The sequence below is a fragment of the Corapipo altera genome, unplaced genomic scaffold (assembly GCF_003945725.1).
Source record: "Corapipo altera isolate COAL_440 unplaced genomic scaffold, ASM394572v1 104, whole genome shotgun sequence".
Lineage (NCBI taxonomy): Eukaryota > Metazoa > Chordata > Aves > Passeriformes > Pipridae > Corapipo > Corapipo altera.
Genome location: NW_020884920.1, coordinates 3,915,577 through 3,941,839, shown reverse-complemented (window position 1 = coordinate 3,941,839; position 26,263 = coordinate 3,915,577). Strand labels below are relative to the sequence as shown.

At 56.8% G+C, this 26,263-nt stretch overlaps 1 protein-coding gene across 1 annotated transcript; it reads left to right on the top strand.

Annotated features, from left to right (window-relative positions):
• RADIL (Rap associating with DIL domain) lies at positions 1-26,008 on the top strand. The gene is made up of 16 exons (XM_027656583.1): positions 1-84; positions 4,057-4,161; positions 7,310-7,868; positions 13,618-13,931; positions 14,988-15,653; positions 15,823-15,860; positions 16,892-17,052; positions 17,751-17,863; positions 18,801-19,038; positions 19,504-19,676; positions 19,944-20,094; positions 20,455-20,645; positions 21,486-21,882; positions 21,966-22,105; positions 22,899-23,038; positions 23,638-26,008. Exons 2-16 carry the CDS (start codon positions 4,126-4,128, stop codon positions 23,741-23,743), a joined length of 3,423 nt encoding a protein of 1,140 aa, XP_027512384.1. The 5' UTR covers positions 1-84; positions 4,057-4,125; the 3' UTR covers positions 23,744-26,008.
• The last annotated feature ends 255 nt before the right edge of the window (positions 26,009-26,263 follow it).

The following is a 26,263-nucleotide window of genomic DNA, read 5'->3' as shown; positions in this document are numbered from 1 at the left end:
GGCCCGATCCGAGCGCCCCGCGCAGCCCCGGCGGCTCCGGGCGCTGCCGCCGCCGGGGTCGCGCCGAGGCTGCCCCGCTCCGCGGTGAGTACCGGGGGGTGGCGAGGGCAGACCCTGCCCAAGGGACCCCTCTTTTTTTTTAACACCTCCTTCCCCCAGCATCTCCCCCTGTTGCGTCCCGGGACGCCCCCACCGGTCCGGGGAGGGAGGGTTTGTTTCTCGCCCCCGCTGGCAGCGGCGGTCGGGAGGAGCGCGGCGGTGGCGGCTCAGGCTTGTCCCGGTTGCCGTGGGAGACCTGCGCTTCCCCGCTGCCCGGAGAACCGCGCCGGGAGGGCTGTGCCGGGAGCCGCAGCGCCCGGGGGTCCCTGTCCCATGGCCGGGAGCGCGGGGAGCCTTCCCCGCATTGCCTGCCCTTGGGGGTCTGTGTTCCATGCACATCCCTTGGGATCCTTCCCCCATTGCTTGCCTCGTGGGATCCTTCTCCCCCTTGCACAACCCTTGGGATCCTTGACCCATTCCATGCTCCTTGGGTTCCTTCTCCCCATTGCAAAATCCTTGAGATCCTTCTCCCCAGTACATACCCCTTAGGATCCTTCTCTTCCTTGCATACCCCTTGAGATCCTCTCCCCATTCCATGCCCCATGGCATCCTTCTCCCCCTTGCACACTCCTTGGGATCTCTCTCCCCATTCCACATGCCTTTGGATCCGTCTCCCCACTGCACACCCCTTGGGATCCCACTGCTACTCCACACCCACCATTTCACCTGTATTTGGCTGCCTGTGACTGTCGTGGTGTCCCAGACCGTGGCAGGGAGGTGCTGGCATGGTCTGTGTTCCCGGGAGGCTGGAGCAGTTTCATGCTGAGTTGTAACTTTAGCAGAGAAAACTCAGGGGAGTTTGCTGCTTGCTGGGGAAGTGCTTATTTTCAGCTCTCTCCAGGACCAGTTAATTATCGCTGGAAAAAAAATTATTGCTAAGATCTTATAATTAGGCAGCCTACGGAGACTCTGCAGCTCGGGAGGCAGCAGAAAGCAAATGCTCTTTGTGCAATGATTCTTGTGTATGTATATGTGTGAATAGAGCTGCCTGGGCAGAGGGCTGGCATCTGTGCTGGTACATTACTGGAGAGCTGGTGCACGTTGGTGGCTCAAAAGACCTTGCAAAATAATTATAGGGGGAAAAAAAATGCGAGAAAAGAAAATCTGCTGAAAGGTCTCCTGTTGTCCTTGTAGAATCAGGTCCCCAATTGTTATAATGTTTGTAGAGCGATAGCTGCCTTTGGGACAAACTGTTCGTGTTTGCAGGACCAGGACTGCCTTTGTATCCTGTTTGGCCGTGGGGTCCAGGGTGCTACCACAGGGTGCCTGCTGCTAATAATAACATGGTAAGGAGTTTACCCACCCTGATCCGGCTAAAGAGGGCACCGGGGCTGGCATGGACATCATTGGCCTCCGATCTGTCCCTAGATTAGGTGGATGAAGCTCCCACAAGGAAAGGCTGGGCTCTGAAGCGGAGACTTGATCCCGAATGGAGGGGAGCGGGAGCTCCGGTTCAGAGCAGAGAGGTTTGGGCTCTGCCCTGGGGATGGGATCTGCAGAAGGGCAGGATTTGGAGCCGAGGAGTGCACGTCAAAGCCGCCGCATCCAGGGTGTTCTCATTTCCTTTGCTCTCCGAGGTCTAATTTGTTCCACATTGCAGTGCCGGGGCGGCCTCTCCCTCCGCTCGCAGCATCCAGGCTGCGGTCGTTGCCACTAGACCAAGGCTGCAACTCCAGTGGTTTCCATCCAAAAAAAAAGAAAGGAGGGGGGGAAGAGAAGGGAAAATTTTCAAAGAGAGATCTGAGGAAACAGCTTTTCTGGTTGCCGTTTTGGGATGGTTGTAGCCGAAATCTCACCGCCCATCCGTGCAGAGCTGTGTCTGCTGTGCCGGGACGAGCCCCGGGGAAATTCCAGAAGATTAAAAAGTGTTTTAATAGCATTCCCGCTCTTCCCAAAAGGGAGTAAGATGACCTGGTAGCTACAGGTTGATTGGCTTGATAGCATCCCCACAGGGAGAAGAGGGAGAAACCTGGCTCGGGCTTTAATTGATTAAAGACTTCAGCACCAGGAATAAATTCCTGCCATCCAGCATGGCTGGATGGAAAATAACTCCTGGCAAGTAGAAATGATTTCAGTCTCCAATGTGAGAGGTGACTCTTTGGCTGTAACACAATTTTGTGAAGCATTTGAGTTATGGGAGGTGATATTCTTGTAAAAATCTGCACTTTCCAGCATTAAAAAAGTCAGTCCAGTCCAGTATTTAGAGCTGACATTAGACAGTGTCAAGAAAGCCGGTATTAAATAAACGTGATCCATTTCCAAGGCAGTTATCAGGGAGACTATCACTGCTGGGCACTGCTAGCTGGTAACATGCACTCAGTGTTTTTATCACTAATCTGGAATAAAGGAGATAGAAATGATTCCTGGAGAAACCTGGGGCTGACCCAGAGCAGCAGAGTGTTAGTGCTGTCTACAAATCCAGATGGTAAACTGGGTGAGCAAAAGGCATCCTGACTGGAGCAGAATGGAAAATGGAAATCTTTTTACACCCAAAAATAATAACTGGAGTTGTATGTGTTTTCCTGTCCCTAATCTGGACAATAAATTTTCGGCAGGAGCTGCTCACAAATGCTGGGAGAGGCAGGACACGGGCTCACCGGGGAGCTGCCTGGGGGCTGGCTGTGTGTCTGTCCCAGTTTCAGTGCTGGAGAACTGAAAACTTTCAGGGTAACGGGAAGTTTTGCTCTGGAAAAAAAATAGCAGTTTGCATTTTTGGTCGGAACCAAATTTGGGTTTATGGCAGCCAAATCCACTCTCCATCTCAGCAGGGGAGACGTGGGATCCAACGTGAAGGGACCAAGAAGCTACAGAAAATGTATTACAGCAAGAGAGGAAGTGGCCATCCAGTTAGTCTACTCATAAATCAAATTAAATAGGAGTGAGGGGGAGCTTGACAAAAACATTTAAATATTCTCACAGAGGAGAAAATACGTGGTAACCAAAAGCTTGTTAATTGGGCAGTGAAAAGCATGGCAAGAATCAATGTCTGGCAGCTGAGGGCAGACACATTGGAAATAAGGCATAAATATTTAACGAGCGGGAGCAATTAATCATCAGAAGCAGCGTGGAACAGCAGAGGTGGGGTCAGCATCTCTTTGCCTTTCACATCACGACCCATCACCTTGCACAGAGTTACTCCCATAGCCCCAGCCCTGGGCCAGCAAGAGGAGATGCATCAAGCCACGCTGAGGCCCTGATTAGGTGATTTAATTAGATGATGCATTTATCTTTAATCGAGGTGGAGCCATGGAAGAGAGTACTTGTGCCCTGATGGCTCTTTCTGAGGAACACTCAGGAAATCATTGCAGGCACTTTGCAGGTGCTTCTTTTCTCTTTCTCTCTCGGTTAGCAGTGGTCTTGATCTCGCAGATCTGTGGTGGGAGGGCGAGGGGACGGTGCTTGTTGTCTTTCCTCGATGTCCAGCAACACAGAGTGAGATTCAGGAAACCAAATCTTGGTGAGCATCCCAGTGTGCTCTGGCTGCTGGGGGAAGGAGCTGGTCCAGGAGCTGGAAGGAGCTGTTGTCCACCCAGGGGTCAGAGAGGTCACCCAGCCTGGCGTCCCTGGGGACACATGTGCTTGGGAGAGGGAAATAAACGTCACGGGGCTGTTGTTGGTCCCATCTCATCCTCTTCTCCTTTGGCATAGCATTTCTTTTCGTACAGCTGTTCTCTGCCTGGCTGTCTGCAACGGGCAAGATGCTGTTGGTGGGCATAACCATGGCTAGGTTTGCTCTGTCTCAGCTCCCAGGGCTGCTGTGTTCCTGCTGTGATGGAACCTGAGCTTGGGCCTGGGCTCGTCTTCCCCTTCTCTGCGCTTTGGTGGGATGAACACATGCAAACATGATGCACATTGGGAGCATACCTGCAGAACCCCTGAGCCCAGCAAACCTGCCACACTGGGAACAGCTCACGTCTGTGAGCAGCCCCAAGACCACTCCTCCTCTTCCTCTTGCAGAAACACAACAGACGCCTACCCAGGACGATGCACAACGAGCAGGAAAAGTTGTTTTGAGAAGGAGGATGAATGGAAGGCAAAAAGGCACATGAGAAGGATGGCAAGGTAAGGGGAGTCTTTGCCTGAGCACTGGGTGGGAGCACAGGGAAGGAGCTGCTCACCCGCTGTGGCAGCAGGAACCTTGGAGCCTGCAGGAACCTCGGAGCCTGCAGGAAAGCCCCTGGTGGTTGCAGAGTCAGTTATGGTGATGGAAGGACACGTGGTGACCATGTGAATACTGAAAGTGTTTGTCACAGCTCTGCAGAGCACGTACAGGCAGAGCTGGCTGTGGGAAATAACTGGTTTTGGTGTGGTCAGGCACGGCTGCTAAGAGGTGAGGGGTCCCTGATACAGATCCCGCTGGGAGGCAGTCACAGGCTTTTGACTAATTCCTGTGTAGTCATTAGCAGGGACAATGTCACTGAAGGCTGGAGAAAGGGGCTCTTTGAAAAGTCTGGATCATGCTCCGTGGCTGCAGGCACGTGTCCTCCAGTGACACAGCCGGGACACCGGGCTCTCTGCAGCAAGGAGGGGGCTTGTCTCGGCTGGGGATGCCCAGGAGCACATGTTCCACTGACCTGAAGGAAGGTGTGCCCAACACTTGACGCTCCTACTGGCTTGTCCCCAAGCAGCTGGGTTCAGCTGGAGTGTCCCTGCTCCCACAGCAGGACCCAGCAGGATTGCACGTACCACAGCTTCCATCCTCCTGGGAGACGCTGGTGCCCAGTGTGTCTGAGCACACGGATGTGGGAGGAGCCCATTTAATTATCGTCTTATCACGTCCATTAGAGTCCTCAGGGGGATTAAGACTGTGTGTTCTGCTGTCTTCGGGAGAAGGCTGCAATTTCTCATGTGACCAGCCTGGTGAAATCACACCAGTGCTGCTCCAGGTGCTGAAAAACAGGGTAACCAGGTTAGAAACTTCACCTGATCCAGCCTGCTTATTTTTTCCCACTGAAACGTCTTTGCCCCTGAACTCCGTAGGAGCCGTGTTTGATAGAAAGAGCAGGAAAATAGCTGAGCTATAAATAACACATTCAAAACCAGGCAGGGACCTGCAAGCAGTGAGAATGGTGTCTCTGTCTGTGATGAGAGCTTGGAGGAATGATTTTGCCACCAGCAGATATTAAAAGGTTTCCTTTTGTGCTGGAGGTATTTCAGGGTGGAGGAGATTAAATGCATGAGCTGAAACTGGTGATTTGATGACAAAGTTTTGTCTTTTGCATCCTTGATAACAAGGGACACTGGGGCACTTTTCCTTCTGGTCAATGGTAATGAGGCTGGTGTGGCTGTGCTAACAGCCTGGGGCAGCTGTTCTTGAACCTGACTGTCTGCCAGTGCCCTGACCTGCTCCCCAGGTCGGGTCTGCCCCGGCATTCCCAGGAGGTGACACACAGCAGACATCAAGGGATGTCCCCAGGGATGTCCCCAGTGGGAGCAGCACCTCTGGGCTCAGCTGGAGGAGGAGGAGCAGCCCTAATCTCATCCCTGCCTCAGTTTCCCCACTTGCAAGGTGGGAGCAGGAACAGCCTTACCTGAACGCAGCGAGTTGCAGTGAAGCTCTGGAGCCAGTGCTCAGCTGGGGAGGTATAAAAACCAAAACACTAAGCCCTGCTGTCCAGGCTGATTGCTGAGCCTAATTTCAGGCAGCAGTGACGTGCCAGGACTGGAGCAGCTGCCAGCTCCCCTCCCTGCCCTGCAGCACCCTGACAGTTGCTTTTGGAGCCAGCAGGTTGGGAAGAAGGACACAACCCAGCATTTTCACAGTCCTGGTGGGGCTGGGAGGGGGGAAAGGAGTGACTTGGGGTTCAGCTGTATCACAGGATCACACAGCTCCCAGGCACATCCTTGGCACTTGGTGCCTCAGTTTCCCCATATGCAGCATTCAACGGGGCCTCTGGTCCTGGGATGGGGGGGATGCACATCCTACAGAAACCTTCCATGCACGGCTGGGAGGGGGTTTCTGGGTTAGAAGGTGACCTCTTCCATTAGCAGCAGGGACGCTCTTTTTTCCTGAATTGGATGGTGGTTTGGAGGCTTTCCAGGGCCGACATCATTCTGCCTGATAGCGCTGAGTTTGCTCGGAGGCGAGATTGTGCCCGGGCGAGACGGGGCTGTAGCTGCAGAAAGCTGCCGGCACCCCGCGTCCTCCTGGCCATGCACAGCTGGATCCTGCCAACTGCTGCATCTCAGCACTCTGATAGCTGTGGATGGGACATTTGGGGCTCCTCTGTGTATGCTCCATGTTATAAATCTGGAGGTGAGGGAATTCCCAGTCCTTTCTGAATCAGGAATGCTCAGATTGCCTTTCCAGACCGTCCCTGTCAGCAGGTCACGGTGCAGCTGTGGGTTATCAGCTCCCTGCAAGTGCCAGGTGCTGGCACATCCGAGATGCGATTTCAAAGCCATTCCCAGATGTTGCCAGTGACACTGGGCAGGACCACTATCCACCTAAAGCCAGAAGAATATCGTGGTTCCCAGTCCATTCCTGGGGGTTGAGGAGCACTGGGAGCCATCACATGGCCTTGGCCATGACTCCTCTGGTCACTGTGTGCCCGGGGCTGCCCCGAGCAGCCCTGCCCCTCCTAATGTGGCAAGGGCAGCCTTGTCAGCAATGCACCCCGTGCTTGAATGTCCTCCACAAACCAGCAACAGCCAAGAGATTTGCCGGAGTCAGGACATTTTTAGAAAGGCTAATTAAAGCCCATTTTCACCCTGCGCCTCTCACTGAGCAAAAGCATTTAGCGGTGACCTCAGAGTGAGTGAATTTGCACTTGAGCTTTCTGTTTCACCTCTAAAAAAATGGGATTGCTCCATAAACTCATTAGTGAAAGTAACTTCTGATGCATTGGATCTTGACCAGGATGGGCTCTGCCAAGTCCTGCTGGGCTCTGCTCTCCTCCCGCTGCATTTTGCCTGGGTAACAGGGACCTCTTAATACACACGGTGGAGAAATATGGGGCCACTCCAGGCTATGTTTTCAGGGACAAATCCATCCAGGGGCAACTGTGCTGGTGCCAAGGAGCCTGGCTGAGCTTTTCCACTGGTGTTTTGGGTTACACAAGGGAAATGGCCCTCTCTTGATCTGTCTCTTTCCACCTTAGAGGTGACAGTGGCTCCTCCGCGGCCGCCAGCTGGTTCCTGCTCGCTCCTCCCCGCTGCACATCTGGCCTCCAAACCACTGACCTTCCCCTTTCTGCTCTTCCCTGCCCAGCTGTGCTTCATGACGACCTCACGCACGATGTTCTATGGGCCCTCCTCCACCATGGCTCCACCGTCCAAGAACCGGCTGAAGCGCCAGAGCCGGCTCTTCTCCCAAGTCCTGTACCGGACACTGAGCTACAAGGACCGAAGCTCGGCCTCTGCCTCCCCGGCTGCTGGTGAGGATGACCCTGCCGAGCTCTCCACCCAGCTCTCAGCTCCTGGCATCCTGAAAATCTTCGGGGGCAACATCTGCGCGGGCACCAACTACAAGAGCGTGCTGGTGACGGGCAGCTCGGGCGCACGGGAGCTGGTGAAGGAGGCCCTGGAGCGCTACGGGCTGAGCCAGCTCAGCGCCGCGCAGTACGCCCTGTGCGACGTCATCGGCAGGTTCGAGGGCCCCGAGAAGCAGTGGCAGACGGAGGGGCTGAGGGTCCTGGGGGACCACGAGAAGCCGCTGCTCATCCAGGACCTCTGGAAGCCCAGGGAGGGCTTCTCCCGGCGGCTGGAGCTGCGCAGGAGGGCGGAGGTGGAGGAGCTGGCGGCCAAGGATGTGGACACCACCACTGCAGGTCAGAGCTGGGTGTGGGGCAGGGGGAGGGAGCTGCAACCCTCCCTGAACTGCCTGTGGGAGATGCACCCTCACATCAGCAGCTTTCACGTGTGGTTTGGGTTCAAGGGGTGGAGCAAGTGGGAGAGTGGCCACATTTTACCTGAAAGGCTCCTGAGTTGATCCATAGTCAGTACTCAGTACTCCTGCATAAATTTGGTATCAAATTGATTTACCTCAAATATTTACCCCATCCAGCCTAGGGGTTAATACCAAACTCCTGCTCATGGCTGGGGAGCAGCAGGCAAGACCATCAGTGCTTCCTGCTCTTCCTATCACTGAACCAGGACCATGGCATCCCCAGCTTAGTGCCTGGCAGAGCACTGCCCTGCTCCCCTGCACCCCCATCTCCCTGTGGGCATCCCCCAGGCCAGACACCTCAGGCAAATCTGCAGGAGCAATTAAGGAAAATGAAAAGCTAATGAAGAGAGAGCAATGTAGGGCAGGAGAGTCCCTGTGGCAGTGCCTGATGGAGCCCAGGGCTGGCAGGAGCAGATAAGTGCATCATTAGGAACCAGCAGGTTAATAAGTGACCCCAGCACAGAGTAATGAAGTTTTCCTCCTCCCACCCTAAGATAAAAGCCCCGGGAGGATGAGGGTAGAAGGGTTTAAAATCAGATTTTTACTTGTGTGATGCTCTTGCTGTGCTGGACCTGCTGCCTGGACCAGGTCCTGGTCAGCCTGGTGGTTTTGCTGGGATGGGCTCTGAGTGGTTCCTCACGACTGTAGGAAAGGGTTGTTACTGTCAGAAATAAACTGAGGATGGTGCAGGATTCCCCTGGGCGCTTGGCAGACAACAGCCAAGGTTCTCCTCCCAAAGCAGCAGAACAAATGGCCTGACCTGTCCCACACCAGCAGGGACACGGCTCCTCTCCCACCCATTCTAACAAAGGCTGGAAGGAGCCCAGGCACACAGGTGAAGGAATCCAGCCATGGCCATTCCAGGGGAGAACAGGGGCAGCTGGAGCCTCCCTAGCTGCAATTTTCAATTCTGATTTCACCTGGCATCTGATGGGGAGATGAGGCTCTCTCCAGCCTCATGTGTCCAGTTTCTGGGTCTGCTCAGGGAGGGGATGCACAGGAGTGGTCCCAGCTCATCGCGTGTGGGACACAGAAAGAAAGAGGCAGCTGCTGCTGGCACCTGGGCCAGGGAGCTGGATGCTTTGCTCTGCTCTTCAGCTTTTTCTCCAGGCAGGATCAGAGAGAAGTAAAGCACTTTTGGAAAGCAGCTACTCTAAAAACAGCTTCTGTTGAATTGAGGAAAGGGCAAGAGCCAAGCACCATGGTTATAGCACACAGTTGGGAGGGCCACGTGGCAGCTCCCTGCCTGAGCCCAAGGTCACATCAACTTGGCCTCAAATACTCCCCCTCGGATGCAGAAAGCAATGTTCCTGCCCGTGACCTGGATCTGGGTGGGCTGGCAGCCCTGGGGAGGGTAAGGCTCCCACACAGGCGGGGGAAGCAGCAGGCTCCGGGCTGCCCAGCACAGGCAGCTTGAGCTGGCCTGGGATTGGCACCCTTCAGTGATTTCCGATGGAGGAACAGTTCCTGATGGCATTGCATGCTCTGGATCTGGAAATAAGCCCGTTATGCTTTCGTTATCACTTCATTTGTTTCAGCACTCCTGGGTGGGGCGGTGGAAACTCTCCATTTTTTAACCTTTGGGCATTTTCCATAGCTGACCAAGCTCTTCTGAGGCAGAAAGCTTACACCCACGGTCGTTCAGGCTGTCTGCCCTGCAGACTACACAACCTGCATTTGTCTTACCTGTTAAAATCTCACTCCTGCAGCCCTTCCTTCTGGGGGCAACAGGGGCTCTGTCACCACTCTCACCCCGTTCTGGTAGCACAGCCTAAAGGGATACTGTGGGGCTGGGGCCACAAGCTGCCAGGGATTAGAGGGTGTGATGTAGCATATGATCCAGCACCCCAAAAAGCCTCAAAACTTCTGGTGTAATGGGGACTGACCAGGAGTGCCCTCCACCAGGGTCACCCTTCCCACCAGCCTCAAGCTGGCAGAGGTCCCCTTGTCAAGCAGCAGCTGCCCACCCAGGGTGGTGAGGCACTGGTGTGGAAAACACAACATCTGTGCAAAAACAAAGGGACTTTAGGCTTGCAGCTCCCTAGGAGAAAAGCTCAAAGTGGGATTCCCAGGGCAATATCTGCAGGCCCTTCCCCACACAGGGCATCACTGGAGCAGCAGGACCGGGGTGGCTGGGAACACTGGGGTCACACAGGTGCATTGCTGCCTGCTGAGCTGTTGGCTGGGGGAAAGGCTCCACATCCATCCGTGACCTGTTAGCAAATAGCTTAAGAGTTTTATCTGCTCAGTTACCCATTATCCTAATTAGTTTATTAGCTGCTTCCCACTGGGGAGGACAGTGCTGGCTCCTCATGCCACTAATTAGCAGCAGGTAGAGCATCTCTGCAGCAAATGAGGCAGACCCCTTTCTCACTGCTGCCCCTGGTCCTGTTTCTTTTGGGAGTGATGAGACAGCAGTTATGGAGAATCTGGGGAAGACACCCACAAACTGGGGCTGCTGGGAGGGAGGTGCAGCACTTGGTATCTTGGTGGCATCTGTCTTCTAAAACAGCCCCATTTTACACCATGTCCTGGTGGCTGAGGCTTCCCTGAGAAGCTGGAGGCTGAACTGCACACACACCTCCAGAAACTTGGGAGTTAAGCCTATTACACTGAAAGATGCTCTGGCAAGTGCCTTTGAGGATATGGCTTTGATATACCTTAGCAAGACTGCATCCAGGGAAGAATCCCTGCAGAGTCTGCAGAGCAATTACATTAGGAAGGACTAGCCTGGTCTTAGCCCCTCCTGGGTAAATTCAAAGCATTTTCTTCTTTCCTGGGGCCCACGGAGTTATTTGTTGATTTATTTCTCAGCCAGGAAAAGTGAACCTCTTCCCTAGGCTGAAAAAGAGGCAGATCCCAGCCAAGATCCCAGGCACCACAACCGGCGGTTTTTCCCCTGGGATGCAGGACGGGCTTAGAGGGAACAGCTTGGTGGGGTCTGGTGGATGCTGCCCCTGCCTGGGATGCCCAGCTCTCCCTAGGGGTGTGGTCCAGCCCTGTGTTATATGATCTGATTAGTGAGAGATGCCTCTGCCAAAGTCCCTTGTAGCACTGAATATGAGGTAGAGAGATAGAAAGAAACAGAAAAGAGGGGAAAGCTTTCTCTTGCTCTGAGTTGGTGGGTTTCTTGGGTTGGTGGCTGTGAGTTGATGGTCACGATCTCCCTCTGCCAGAATTACCTTTTACCCACTCGGAGCTGATTCAGCACAGTTGCTGAGTTGGTTCTATTAGTTTCTTCTTTATCTTGGGAGTTCTGCCAAATGTCCTTATGGCCTGTGAATTCTGCATTCTTTGTGCCCACTATCTGTGGTACATCCTTTTTCCCAAGCTTTGTTAACCTCCCCCTAGGTCTGAGATCATTGAAGCATGCCAAGCCCTAAACTTTAGCAAGGCCTGACACCCGGACAACAGTACCACCTTTATACAGTCCAAGTTCTGGGTATCCAGGGAGGTATATTTGGGGTGCTTGGGTGGTCATTGGTGGTTGTAGATGCCCCACGACTTGGGGGTGATCTTTGTTTGACCCATGATGAGCATATGAGCACTTGCTTCTTTTCACACAGCTTGCCACAGTGAGCATTTTTGTCCAGGTGCATTACTTATGGCAAGTTCCTTCTGTGGCCTTAACAGTGTTTGAGACAGGCAACTGTGCTCTTTAACTCCTTACACCCTGTTCCCATCCAAATCTCCATGTGGATTCAGCAGCTGCTGGCTCTGCCCTGGCTGCACTGCGTTGGGGATGCTCAGGCAGAGTTCTGGGCGGGACAACCTGCACATGCCTGGGAGGACAAAACAGTACCAAAGGATTAAAAAAACCTAACTGAGTTTATGGAGGGACTTTGTTATGCTCAGGAAAAGAGCTGTGTTTATCTTTCCAGCACAGCTCCGGGGTTAGCGGGAGCCTGTGACGGGGGCTCTGTCGGCAGTGAAAAAGCAGCTTTTTCCTACACAAATACAGAAGCTTCCTTTCCCCTCGATAAGGGACTGGTGATGGCATGTCTCTGCAGGCAGTGGGATCCCAGTGCTGGCAACCCCTGCTCCATCCCAATGAGCTCCAGCAATAGCTGCTCCTCAGGATCTGGCCCCACTCCTCACCGCTCCCACGGGTCTGGGATCTGCATTGCCTCAGCCATCCTTCATCCCTTTGGCCCATTTCCATCCTGTGGGTTGGGAATGGTGCTCCTGGGTGGAGCCAAGGTGTCCTGCAGACACGTTTGGGGTGGCCTTTGGCATCCCCAGTGGTATGGCTTGGGCAGGCTTGTTGTACTCCCTGGATTTCGCATCCATGGGATGCAGGCATCCTGTGCCGCTGGCCATGATGGGAATGGGAGCGGGGCTGATTGCCTTTTTAAGAAGGACACGGGCACGAGACTGCTTGGGGTGGCTTGACTGTGCCTTGCCCTAATCCCAAGGCATGTAAACAGCAGGGGTTATTTTCTCCCTCTCCCACCCCCCCTCCCCATCCCCAACTCTTTGATTTTCCCAGCAAAGGAGCGCTCCATTTAAAACAAACAAACAAAAAAATGTATTTCAGAACTGGCAGCCCATTCCTCACCAAATAAGGCAGATTGCATTTTTTTTTTGGGTCTGAGCTTGTGAGTGTCCCTTTAAGCAGCCCTGGGCACCAGGCTCTCTGCTCTGCCGTCCCCAAATCCCAGCGGCTGTCCCCAAATCTTGCTGGCCCAAGCCTGCTCCCTGGTCGGCCGAGCCCTGAGTGGCTCTGTGCTGCACTGACACCACTGCACTGCTGCTCCTGCAAGCAAATCCTTTAGGTTTTTTTTGCCTCTCTTCGTCTTCCCCGAATGCCAGTGACCTGCTCCCAGGAGACTGCCCATCTGAGGTATGAGCATCACCCTTCGGATACAACAACTTCTTTTTTCTCTTGCAGAGCTCAAGCCATGCTTGCAGCACCGGGGTCCCACGGGGACCCCCCCTTGGGGCTGAGGATGCCATATGAGGGGCTGCTTTGGCAGCTTGGCCAGGCCTATTCATTCACTCCGGCTCCTGTTTGTCTGGTGGACAGCTCTGCTCAAATCGATGCTTCAGAGAAGTTAATTAGAGCTTGCTCCTGCTGCAGCCGGGCTCCACTGCAGCTCCCATGCCTGGCTGATGCTCAGAGGGATTGGGGGGGGTCTCTGCTGCTCCTGCTTGCAGCTGGCCACCGAGTACTGATGGCCTGAAAGCAGCATCCAGGGCCTTTTTTTTCTTTTTAACAAAGATAGACTGAAATGTCTTTTTAGCAGAGATTTCCTCTCGCCTCAGCCCAGCAGGGTGGCCAGAACAGGTGGGGGATGCTATGGACTGGCTTCCCTTCTCCATCGGTGGGTTTTGGGGCCAGGGAGGGCTAGGACACCCCCTTTTTGGCAGTGGCATTGGGGCAACAAAACTCTCCGCGCTGGTGTCCTGGTGTCACCTTTCAGGGAGGGCAAGGGACCAGGGGACACCAGCCCAGGGTGGGTGCGTGGTGCCGGGAGGGGTGGGTTTCATCTGCTCCATCCCCTCTCGGAGGTGCAGCATCCCTCCAGCCGCGGGGTGCTGCGGTGGTGTGTGTGTGTGTCTGTGGGGGGGGGTCCTGGGGAGGCTGCGGGGGCTGAACACCGCTCTGTCTCCCCCCCCCATCCCCGCAGGCATCAACGCCCAAGCGCGGAAGCTGCAGCGGCACCGGGCGCGGGGGGCCCGGCGGGCGGCGGCGGGGGCTGAGCGGCGCGGGCCCCCCCCGGCCCTGCGGCGCAGCCTCAGCGAGACCAGCCTGGGGACCCCGGTGAGGCGGGCCGGGGCCGGGGCCGGGGCTGGGGTCGGGGCCGGGGCCGGGGCCCGGCTCCAGCGGCACTGCTCCACCCTGCCCGGCAGCCCGGCGGCGGCGCGGAGCGGCGGCAGCATGCGGTACTCCCTCTACCAGTCCCCGCACCTCCTGCTCCTGCAGGGCTACAGCCAGCAGCATGTAAGCACCGCGCCGCCTCCTGCGCACCCCCCGGCACCCCCTCCACCCCCCGCGCTTTTCTCTCACCCCCCCAAAGCCCCCGGGAGCGGAGCTGCTTGCATGGCCGGAGCTGCTGGGGTCGAGGGGGGGGTGGTGGCGCGGGTGAGCATCCTTTAGAAAACGGGCTTGGGACTTGCAGCCTTGTCCCCCAAGTCTGTCCTCAACCTACCCTCAAGCATGGGGGACACAGAGCCGGCACCTGTGACCCCCAGCAATGCCCCAGGGGGATGCAGGGCAACCTCCAGAACAGCATCCCTGCCCCGGCACAAGGGAGCGCTGGTTCTGGGGGAGATGGCTGAGCTGCCCCATCCCCTGTCCGGCTGCTTCCTTGGTGGCAAATGGAATCAGAGGCAGCAAGGAGACGGTGCGTCTGGGAGCTCCTGCTCCCCAGTGCTGGAGGCACTTGGAGAACTGGAAAGGACTGGGACTGCTCTGTAGTTAATGGCTACTTTGTGCCGTGGAGTATCCCTGTATTCCAAGCTTTCCATCGGGGTGACAGCAGCGCTGCAGCCGTCCCGTTAGTGCAGCTGGGGAAACTGAGGCACGGGGTGGTTACTGAGCTGCCTCGGGGTGTGTGGGCAGGCTGGAGGGGGGAAGGCAGGGCTGGGAGTGGCTGCTGTGACTGGGGTCCCACCGTGTCCCCCTGGGCAGGGGGATGCAGACATTGCTGCAGTCCTGGGGGGAGAAGGTGGGAAGGAAAAGCAGCTGCAGGAAGGGGTGTGTGGGGCAGAGAGGTGGGGGGAAGGCTTCTTCTGCCCTAAGCAGCCCCATTTACTGCATGGCCAATGTCATTGTGCCCATTTGTTAGTGTGCCCAAAGCAGGGGTTGCTGCTGTCCTGCTTGGCAGCAAGAAGAATAAAGGTCTTTCTGTCATGCAAAGGTGCAGCATGCAGGGACGGCTGGGGACAGTGTGGGGACAGCCGGGGACAGCAGGAGGCTGCAGCACCCACTGCATGGCAGGGAGGAGGGTCCCTTCTCCCTTCTCCCCGGTTCATGCCGCGTCTCCCTGCTTGGCAGGACAGCCTGGTTTACCTGCTGAACCGCGAGCAGCACACAGTGGGCCAGAGGACGCAGGCGAGCAAGCCCAGCATCAGCCTGTCAGCCCCCGACATCCTGCCCCTGCACTGCACCATCAGGAAGCTCCGACCTTCCCGGCACCGCTCGGAGGAGAAGCTGGTGCTGGAGCCCATCGCCGGCGCCGGCATCTCCGTCAACTTCGCCGAGGTGGCCCGGACGGTGGTGCTGCGGCACGGGGACCTCCTGTCCCTCGGCCTCTATTACCTGCTCCTCTACAAGGACCCCATGAAGGCGCAGCCGCTGCCGGCGCAGACCCTGCTGAGGCTGCGAGCCCTGCACCCCGCCGCCCCCGAGGGCCATCCCGTCTGCGGGGCGTGTGGCAGCCTGCTGAAGGAGAAGGACCCTGCTGCCAAAAAGCGGACCCCCTCGCCCGCCGGCGGCCCCAGGACGCCCCGCAGGAAGATGCAGCTGGAGTTCGAGCCGGCGGCTGAGGATGTGCTCCTGCGGCGCATCATGACCCTGATCGAGCCCGGCGGGGACGACCACAAGCTGACACCCGCCTTCCTGCTCTGCCTCTGCATCCAGCACTCGGCCACCAACTTTGAGCCAGGAGACTTCGGGCAGCTGCTGCTCAAAGCGGCCAAAATGATCCAGAGGACGGTGTGGGTCAGTCAGTGGTGGGATGGGGTGTTGATGGGGTGGGGGTGTTGCTGGACCCCCTCCCTGGGGGCTTCCCAGCCTGGTCCCTGGTGGCAGCGAGTGCTGCTGGGGGTGACGCTCATGCCATCTCATCCCACTGGTTCTCATTTTGCTTTCCCCTTCTCTCCCTGCCCAGGAGCGGACACGGGAGCTGGCTGAAAAGCAGTCCCAGCAGTAAGTGTGACCTTCCTTGTTTTGACACAAAATGGGAAAAATTCAATCCAGTTCTACCTCCATGAGTGAGGGGAATCCACGGCTGGAAAACCACCCTCCCAGCCTGGTGGCAGTGCTGCATGATGAATTTTCCTTCTAAACCCGATGCATTCTGCTCTCTGGCCCTTTCACCATGATGCCTGCAAGGAACGCGTGGGTCTGGAAAAGCAGGCGAGCTCCGGAGGGAATAGGGCCTGCAGCAGCTCTGGGGTTTTCTCTGATGCAAGACCTGGCCAAGGCTTTGCACTTGTGGCTTCAACATCCCTGAGGGATGTAGTAGGGATGGCCTCGATGGGGGGACCTCACCCCCTTCACGCTGAAGACCCCTTGGAGCTGGCAATGTGTTTGTGCATCCTGGGATGGTGGCACAAGGTGTCCCAGTGTTTGGAGCACCACTCTGGGGCAATCACAGTGGTGCAATGAGCTGGCTTCCTGGCCATTTCCAAAATCTCAGCTCTAAACCAGCATCTGGAGAAAGTGCTGGGGCTTGCTCTGAGCTCTTCTTTAGGACAAACTCCAAGGATGCTTCTCAGGCCTTTCCTATAGCAGGAAAAAGCAGTTCAGCAGTTGGGAAACTTCCCAGATGCTTTTTATTTATTTTGTTTTATTTTTGAACAGCCCAGGGCGGGTGAGCTGGGTTTAACTGTCCAGAGCTGGCAGGGGCAGCACATACCCCTGGGGAGAGCTGCTCTTCAGCCTCGGGTATTTACTGCAGTTCAGTTGTATTATGGGGAGTGTACCCCAAAAGTAACACCCCACAAAGGCAAGGTGGCCTTGGCCAGCCCAGTCCCTTCAGGGTCCTCTTTGCCATTCCTCAGAGCAGGAACCACCAAATTTTTGCTTGTGAGGGGTCTTCCTAAGAGGAGTGCTGGACTTGGGGGGGAGGGGATGCCAGGTTCTCTGACGTTTCCCCAGGCTGGCTATTTTCTTCCCAAAAGCCTGAGTGGGGATGCTGAGAAGCAGCAGCTCTAACACCTTCTGTGTCTCCCCAGCCAGGACCCTGCCTCCCTGTCCCGCTTCACCATCACGGACCTTCTCCCAGACCTGCAGCACATCATCTTCTGGATGGCCAACGCCATCGAGATCCTGTACTTCGTCCAGCAGAAATCACCCACCTACATCCAGAGCATGGAGGAGGAGCTGGACATCAGAGGTGAGGCTGGATGCAACACCCTGCCTGTTTTTCTGGCTGGAGAGGCTCTGTCCTGCTAATCCCCAGTCACAGGCGGCAGTCAGTGCCCCCAAGATGCTCCGTTAACCCCGTAATCCTCATCAGCAGGGACATCTCCGCGGTGTGGGCTAGGGAAATCTGTGGGAGGAGCCTGTGTGGTGCCGGGGTGCTGCCCGGCTCCAGGGTGTGTTGTGTCCACAGCCGAGCAGCCCCTTTCCACCTCAGCAGCCTGTGGTTAGTGCCTTGGTGAGGCTTTCTCCCTCTCTACTCCCGCTGCTGTGGGGGGCACCTGGATTTGCAGGCAGCCCCTGCAGAATTGCTCACTGGTGAGCCTGTGTTAATTCAAGCAAAAGAAAAAAGAGAAAGGAAAACAAAGAAAAAGGTATTAAATCAGCCTCAGAGCCTTTCTGGTTGATGCAGCAAATTAAGGTGTTTGTAGGCAGGTGCTGGAGAGACAGTACAGCCCCGAGCTGCAGCAGTGATGGGAGCCCCAGGGAATGGCAGCTGGGTGCTGGCAGCTGGCAGCTGGGTGCTCTCTGGGGCCAGAGGAGCCTCTTTGCCCCTGTCAGGTGATGCTGTGGTGGTGGTGCAAGCCTGGAAACGCTAATAATCCCCACCCTGGGAATTTGGGCACCTTGCTGCTGCAGGTTTGCTCCCCCATCCTCCTCTCTGCCCCACAGGTTCCAAGGAGTCTCTGTTCTCCTCGACCATCACAGCCAGCGAGGAGGCGATGACAGTGCTGGAGGAGGTGATCATGTACACCTTCCAGCAGTGTGTCTACTACATCTCCAAGGTACTACATGCTCCCACAGACAGCCGGCAGTGTCACACGGGGCCAGCATGAGCATCCCCAGCAGCTCTCGGGCTGCACAGGAGTTTTGGGTTTTTTTCAAGCTTTTACTCCTTGGCAGTTGCATCACGCTGAGGTGTTTTCCTTCGGGCTGAAGTGCCCCGATTTTTGGTCGCAGCCCAGGAAAAGTATTGAATTACTGCGGCGTGTTTCCTTGCCTGCAGTGCAGCGGCTCGGGGGAGGTGTTTGGGGAGAGCTGCTTGGCTCCGGCCAGCGCGGCATAATGGTGTGATTCAGGGCGTGATGGAAAGGGGCCCCTGGACCGTCGCCGCTGGACCGCGAGAGCCGGGCGGCATCGGGAGCAGGGAACAGAGCGGGCAGTGTGAGGCAGCAGAAAGGCTGCCCTGTGCGGGACGGCTGCCTGTCCTCTGGCGTCGGCGCGAAGGGATGCAGGGACTTCTCCTGCAGCATTCCAGAGCGGCACCATCCTCTCCTGTGCCCTCCTCTTCCCTTAGCCCCGGCAGAGATGGGTGCTAGGCACTGCTCTCCCGTTTAAGCAATAGGGGAAGATCATCCCCATTGATCCTGGTTTTCCTGTCACCCTCGTGCCCGACTGATCGGCCACTGCCCTGGTTCACATCGGATTTCAGATCCTTTCAGCTGAGCTGTCACACGCCACCACCTCAAACTGCTAAAAGCAACCAACATGTTAATTTTCATAATGTTAATTTTAATAATGTTAACTTTTATAAATTTTAAACTTCTGCACAACACAGGAGCACATGGGGGCAGGGTTGAGCAGGAGCAGCCCCTTGTTGGGGCAGCACCGGCAGGGTTTGCTCGGCTGGCGGAGGTGAGGGGGTCAGAAACGTTTGCCTCGTGCAAAAACAGAAAAACCAAGCAAAATGAGTCTGCTGTGAACTTGCTGCTCTCCCTGCAGTGTCTGTATGTGTCACTCCCCTCCCTGCTGGAGTGCAACCCCTTCCAGAGTGAGTGCCGGGAGAGCTGGAGGGCGGCCCCACCGCTGCCCGAGGAGCTCCGCAGGGTCGTGCTCATCTACCAGGCAGTGCTGGACCTGCTCCACCAGTATGAAGTGCACCCAGAGATCACCTCCCAGATGTTTGCCTACCTCTTCTTCTTCTCCAACACCCTGCTCTTCAACCAGCTCCTGGATAAGGGTCAGTCCTCCTTGAACCGGGAAACATGTAGGAGACTGACCTTGTGGGACGCCCTCCAGTGCACCCCAGTGCCACCTCGGGGGGTACAGGAAGGAAGAGGCTGGAGATGGGCAAGTCTCAGCAGTTTTGGGGAGGCCAAGCACGGACCCAGCTGCTGGCTCCAGGGCCCCCATTCCCAGGAGAGGCTGAACCCCACCCTCAGCCCTTGCCAGAACCCTGCCCTTTTCAGCTTGAGCAGAGGAGGCTGAGGGAACTTCAGAGGGGCAGCTCATTAATAAACTGCTGCAGCCTGAGGTGCTAATTAGCCCTCATTAACACAGCTGCCCCACTGTTAGTGCCAGGTGAGGTCCAGCCACCACCAGGAATCATAGCTATGGGATGCTGGCTATGTTAACCTGGGGCAGGGGCTGGGGGGACTGAGGAGCTGTTCCCTGATGTGTGCTGATGGATGCTTTGCCTCCCCAGGCTCCTCTCTTGGCTGCTTCCATTGGTCTCAGGGGGTGAAGCTGCGGGCGAGTGTGAGGCTGCTCCTGGACTGGCTGCGCGGCGCCGGCTTCGAGCAGCTCGCCCAGCAGTTCTTCGCCAAACTCACCAGTGTGGCCAACCTGCTGGCCATGCCTGGCTCCCAGCTGCTGCAGGTGAGGGATGCCCAGCCCATGGCTCCTGGCATTGGGATAGGCCGCTTGGCATTTGGGGGGATCCCTACACTGATGTGTCCCTTTTGCAACCTGCCTCCAGCCACCCTTTCCTGCGGTGGGGGGTCTGTGGGTGGGCATGGAGGGGATGCTCAGGCTCATTGCATATTCCCTGACCTTTCCCTCCTGTGCCCCTCATGAGTCCCTGCTCCCGAGAGGAAGCAGCTCCTCACCCCTGGCATTCCCCCCACGCTCTGTCTCCTCACTCAGATGACCTGGCCGTCCCTGCGAGCCGAGTTCCCGGCGCTGAGCCCCGCGCAGCTCCACCGGGTGCTGAGCCAGTGCCAGGCAGTGATGGACATGGGCTGCATCGCAGCATGGCAGCCCAGTGAGGAGGAGAGCCCAGCCACCTTCCAGCCCGGTGAGCCCCTGGCCTTGCTCTCAGTGCTGCTCTGGTCATCGTGCTCCGGTCACCCACAGGCTCCCTCCAAGGTTTTTACGTACAAACCAAACAGGCAAATCCCTTCCCCTCCCTGGGTCTCCTGTAGTAACTGCAGCAACTGGGAATAACCACAGCCCTGTGATTCGGATATTGCAGAGGATGCAAAGGGCACTCAGATGGGCACGAGGCTTTTCCTGTGGTCCTGAGTGAGGGATGCTGCTGGCTTGCAGCTCACGATGTCCCTGACCCCAGCTGGGAGACTGCACATGGCCGAGAGCTGGGAGGCAGGAGCAGAGTGCAGCCTGGGCCAGTGCTAGCCTTCCTCCCTCTGCCTTTTAGATGAGATGCTGGAGTCCTTTGACAACCACCCACCCATCATCCTGCCCAGTGGGGGCTTCAAAGTGGACCTGGAGGTGGAGACGTTGGACGACAACATCTATCGGCACCTCCTTTACATCCGCCACTTCCTCTGGAGCCTGCAGAGCAAGAGCCCCCACACCAGCGAGGGGCTGGGCTCAGCACCCCTAAAGGTAGCCTGTATCCCACAGAGGGACTGTTCCTCTCCTGGGTGGGCAGGAGGGTCTTGGATCCCTCTGGAAACCCCTCCAAGCCCAGTGCCAAGGGTTTGCTGCCCTTGCTTGCAGCCTAGAGCTGTGGCAGTGCCCTCCTGGAGAGCTGCTGGAAGGATTAGTGCTGCTAATCCCCCAGCCTGGGGGGCGCGGGAAGGTGAGGTGGAAGAACAGGCTCTTCCCAGCAATCCCATTAGGGGAGAGGAGGGAGGAAAGGGAGGTGTCTGCAGGCAGTGCTCCCCTTCTCCCTGTGTGTTCCCTGTCCTCTCTGTGCTGCACCCTGCCCGTCCCCAGCAGCCAGGCTTGCATAAAAGCACTAATTAGCTAATGCCTGTAAAGCACAGGGAGGGTCATACGTGCTGTGGGTGCTAAACTTAACTGCCATTTGTGTCCAGCTCCATGGGGAGGATGTTCCTCCAGCAGGTCCCCTTCTCTCCCATCCTGTTGCCATCCACTGCACCACCACAGGCACCACCGCCTCCTCTCCTTATCCTGGAGCCCTTGGGCCACAGGAGGATCTGTGCTCCTACCGGTGTCCCTGTCCAGTGGGATTCCCCAGCAGGGACATGACCAGGAGTCCCTTCCTGGCTGCCTGTGAACATCCCCAGCACGGCCCTGGCCACACAACTGGGGAGTGGGAGCTGTGCTGGCAAGCCAGGACAAGCCCTAGCAGTGTCCAAATTGCCAAGGCTTTGGCTGGAGCTGGCAGCCGTCCTGCCTGGGAAGCTACAGGGTGGTCGGGTGCAGGTAGGGAGTGAAAAGCATATTCAGGGGGTCCCACAAAGCATTTTCCTCCTTAAGAAAGAGGCATGCACGACGCCAGAGGTGCTGGAGGTGAGCGAGAGCCCGGCTGCTGCCCTGGGGAGCACCACTGCCCAGGAGGACTATTGCTCCCCGGGGTGCTGTGCTGAGCTGGAGCCGGAGGGGAACCCCCGGCCCTGCCTGGCCACCAACGGCGTCCCCTGTGAGCACCCCGGCGAGCCACAGATCCAGGAGAAGCTCAAGCAGCTGCAGCTGGGCAGGGGTCCGGCCCCCAAGGCTGGCACGGCACCCACAGACTCCTCTTGCCTGCTGACACCGCCGACCACCCCCCTGAACTTCGACTCCGGGAGCCCGGAGTCCCCACAGGGCACGGGCAAGGGGCTGCAGGACCCCCGGAGGAACGGGATGACCGGCACCAAGGGCAGCACCCCCGAAGGTACCGAACGCTGGCGCTGCCCGGGGGTGGTGAGGATGGGTGTGGGCAGTGCCAGAGCCGTAAGCCGGTCTCTCCGCTGCCAGGATGTTCGCCGACCCCCTACGACTACCCCACACCGGAGTCTTCCAGCCGCAGCTCTGCCACCGACGACTTCTGCTACGTCTTCGTGGTGGAGCTGGAGAGGGGACCCAGCGGGCTGGGCATGGGGCTGATCGACGGCGTGGTGAGTCCTTGGCAAGTGCGGGGCAGGGCTGATGCCCCTCACGCAGCTGGAGTGGGACATGTGGGATGTGGTTTTTACTCCTAGAAAAGCCAGCAAAGAAGCTAATGGCTTCCCACGGGGGTTAGGCTGCTTCTCCTGGGGAAAATGAAGCACTGAGGGATCTCTCAGAGGATCTCTACTTCTCCGTCTCTGAGCTGTGCATGCAAAGTCCATTGCAGCTGTCCTGCAGCTGGAGAGCAAACAGGCTCTGCTCTTTTGTGGAAGGAAAATGACTCAGCTGAGGTCTTTCCTCCACCCTTCAGCGGTGGCAAGGGAAGTGGAGGGAGGCTCATGGGTGCCAGAACAGTTCTGCCGTTGCATAAGGTAGCGTTGGAATCTGCCTTAGTGGGATGGGTCATCTTTCTAAATGGCCTTTCAGGGCAGTGCTGTTAGTCAGTAGGAAACAGAGCATCACCGAGCTCTGGGACAGCTGTGAGCACCGGGCTCCCATCCCAACACGGCCACAGGTTAACGATGCTTTACTCTTAATTAAATTGAACAAGAACAGATTGCCTTCACCTCTCCTTTCTGTGTATAAATTGATATAAAACTGAAGGATTGCATTTCCTTCCTGTTAGCACCATCCCCAGCACCCACCCATCACATTCCCAGAGTTTCCAGGGTCCCACCTGGCATCAGGCACCCACTTGGCTGTGAGCCCTGGGGGAGAGTCGCCTTGCCTGGGGAGCTCAGCCCTTTGGGACCACAAACCTTTTGTGTCCCTTTGTTGCTCACTGCCTCTCCCTGCCAACAGCACACCCCCCTGTGCTCCCCGGGGATCTACATCCGCACCCTGATCGAGGACAGCCCCGCGGCCGCCGACGGCCGCCTCTCCCTCGGGGACCGCATCCTGGCTGTCAACGGCACCAGCCTCATCGGGGCAGACTACCAGAGGTGAGTCACACCTTGCCAAAGGGTCTGGGATGGAATCAGCGCTGCTCAGGTCCAGGTTTCCAGCTGTTTTGCTCAAAGAGCCCCTGGTGCTGCGGTCCTGGCCCACAAACCAGAGGATGCTGCAGTACGAGCAAGCTGCAGAGAGAGGAGTGACCTGTGCAGGACACTGGGAAGGGGGGAAGGCAGCTGTCTGGGGGGTTTGGAAGAGGGATCATGGAGCAACAACTGGGGAGTATACTTGGGAGAAAAAAGAGAGCTCCAGAGGTGGGTCTCAGCAGTGCAGAACTGCTCCAGCCCCATCCCACCCCAGGCTTCTGCTTGAAGGTGGTAGGATGGGGCACCTCAGAGGCAGAGCCCAGGTGGCCACGGGGCAGCGCAGCTTTGGGTTTGTTTGCCGTTGTCATGGCAGCACTAACACGGAGGTCAGGCCTTCCAGAAAGCTACAGACAGAAGAGCAACAGACTGCTTGTAACCCTGAGCAGGCACAGGGCAGAGGGGGCAGGTGCTTGGCAAAGGGGAGGTGTTCTGTGAATGTCCTGGGGGGTTGCCAGCCTGTGGGAATCAGAATTCACCTCTCTCCCTGTTGCTGCTCTCTGCAGTGCTGTGGAGCTCATCCGCTCCGGAGGGAAGAAGCTGCGGTTTCTGGTTGCCAAGTCGGACATGGAAATAGCCAAAAAAATCAGTTCCAGCTCCTCTGTCTCCTAGTCCTTGTGGTATCAGGATCCTTCTGCAGCAGCCTGTGGGTGCAGCTCTGGTTAAGCCCACCCTGGGGGAGCCTGGAGTGAGGGAGAGCAAAAGGGAGGACCAGGACTCCACAACTGCCCTTGATTTGCTTTTGGACACTTTGCCCCTGTGCTGCAGCAGATGAAAGGACATGCAAGGATGGTGCACGCTTCTCCCACTGCACTGGCTGGGAGCATCATTCCTGATCCGTTGCCCAGCCTCACCTTATACCTGGTGTTGTCCTTCTCAGAAGCTTTCCTGGTCCTTTGTCCCCTCTGGCAGGGGGCAGGAAGAGGATGCTCCTCCCCTGGGGACTGTAGGCAGGCTCCTCTGTTCCTCTAGGCTGGAGCCCTGTGTGGTATTTCATGCTGACAGGCAGAAGACTTGAAACACCTTTGGATTTTGAATGTGTGGGGCAGGCCTGGGCTCCACTGTGGCAGTGGCCACCTGAGGTGCTGGCACATCAGGCTGGAAAAGTGTGCCTAGCTCTGGGGGTGGTGAAGGCAGCACAAGCACCCAGGAGCAGGATTCCAGGCAGGATGAATTGCCAGGAGTTAAGTTCCCTGGTGCCATACTCAGGTGCCTTTCTGCTGCTGGGCTACCAGCCCTGCTTTGGGATGGGAAGCAGCTACAGCAAAGGGCTGATACCACCAGCAGTTCCTGTGAGTCCCAGGGAGAGCCCCCTGAAGAAAAGGACTCTCTTGCCCTTGGTCTGCAGCAGATTTACTGCCTGGCTCCAGCACCACGATCCTGGCAGAAGGCCCCCAGGACTGATCCAGCAGCATGGGGCATCCACAGCAGAGTTTCTCCTCACAGAGGATTTGTGCCACCAGGAACCTGGCAGCGTGCGGGGCCAGACCCCAGGTGTGGCTGACACCAGCCCAGGCAGACAAATGACAGCTTGGCACTGTGCCTGGTCCTCTCCCTCCAGCTTTGCCAGGCCACTGCAAGGCCACCCCGTTTCCTGCCCAGCTTGAGCATCTCACCAGTGTGTGCTGCTGATGTGCCCATGGGTGAGGACTGAGGACGGGCAGCAGAGGCTCCCTTTGGAAGGACAGCCTCGAGTGTCCCAGGAACTGCTCTGCTACCTGCTGCCGGCCAGTGTCGGCAGAGTCGAGGAACCAGCTCCACCGTGCGGCTGTCCAGGCCCTGGCACACCCGGCCTCCTGCCTGCCGAGTCCTCCCTCTGCTTTTAGCAACATTAACGGGATAAACCCGACCTGATTTCCACATATAGACGGATACTGAGACCTAGTTTAGCCGAACCCTATTAATAACAGCCTGCAGCAAAGCCCTCCATCACACCCTGCATGGCCTAGGCTCTGGCAGCAAATCAGATACTCACATGGCATCTCACAACAATGCTGCTCGAGGATTGTGATGCTAAAAAAGGGTTGGCCTTAATGACACCTCACTGCTGTAGTTTTGGTTCCTGTGCTTAAGCCTTGCACGTCGCGGGAGGAGAGAGATGTCAAAACAATCCATGCAAGGGAAACACTCCACTACTGGATTTCAACACAGCCTGGCCTGTCTTTCCTAGGCAAGATGGACCAAGCACCTTCACCAAGACATTAGTGCCTTGCTTCTCTGCTAGGCCACGCTCACACCCCCTGGGTGGGGTGCTGCCCCAGCGGGGACTGGGAGCAGTGCATCCCTCCTGCTGCTGACTCAGCTGTACCAGGCAGGCGAGCAAAGGCTCAGGGCCCCACAGGGCTCCTGGTGATTCACTCCACTTTGAATCAAGTAGGTATGTTGGCCTGTCATCCCCCACAGAACTTGAAATGGGCTGCCTAGGGCCCTCGGAGAAACTGCATGCACTCCTTACTCCCCTCTGCCTGGAAGCCAGGGCTTGGGGGAGGCTTGGTTTGCACTACAGTGCTGGGGCTGCATCCTGTCAAGTTCCAGCAGTACCAGCTCAACCCTCTGCTCCCAACTGAGCACTCCTGGAGCTGGAAAACAGCCCCAGAGCTGTTATGTTGCTCACAGTGCAGTCAGGTATTGAAACAGACTGTAAATAAACCCTGCTATTTACTAGTGTGCATGAGGGCTGGCTCCTCCCGGGAGGAGCCTTGGGATGGATTTACTTCCCTGTTTGTTAATACTGTACAGCTCAAACGTGTATAAACCTCTGGTGCAGATACAGAACACAGCATGGCGCCTGTCTGACACAGGGCTGGTGTATGTTAAGAAATGCTCTGTGTCAACAATAAACTGGATCAATAAATCTCTCTAAGCTCTGCTCTGGCAGCTGTCTCTTGGATCTCAGCGTGTTCACTCTGATGGTAAGACAGAAGAGTGGTGAGGGCTCACAGCAGATTAACAGGCAGTTCTGCTTCCTCCACCTCACACAGGCTCAGCTGATCTGCTGCAAGAAGAGGCAGTAAAAGTGCAGAGCCAGGTGCAGTGAGAACAGAGGGGAGGGAAACAAGGCAGAGGAAGGGAGGGAAGATGTACATCTCCAAAGGGGCATGGTGTGCTGGCAGGGTGTTAAGGCATTCATTC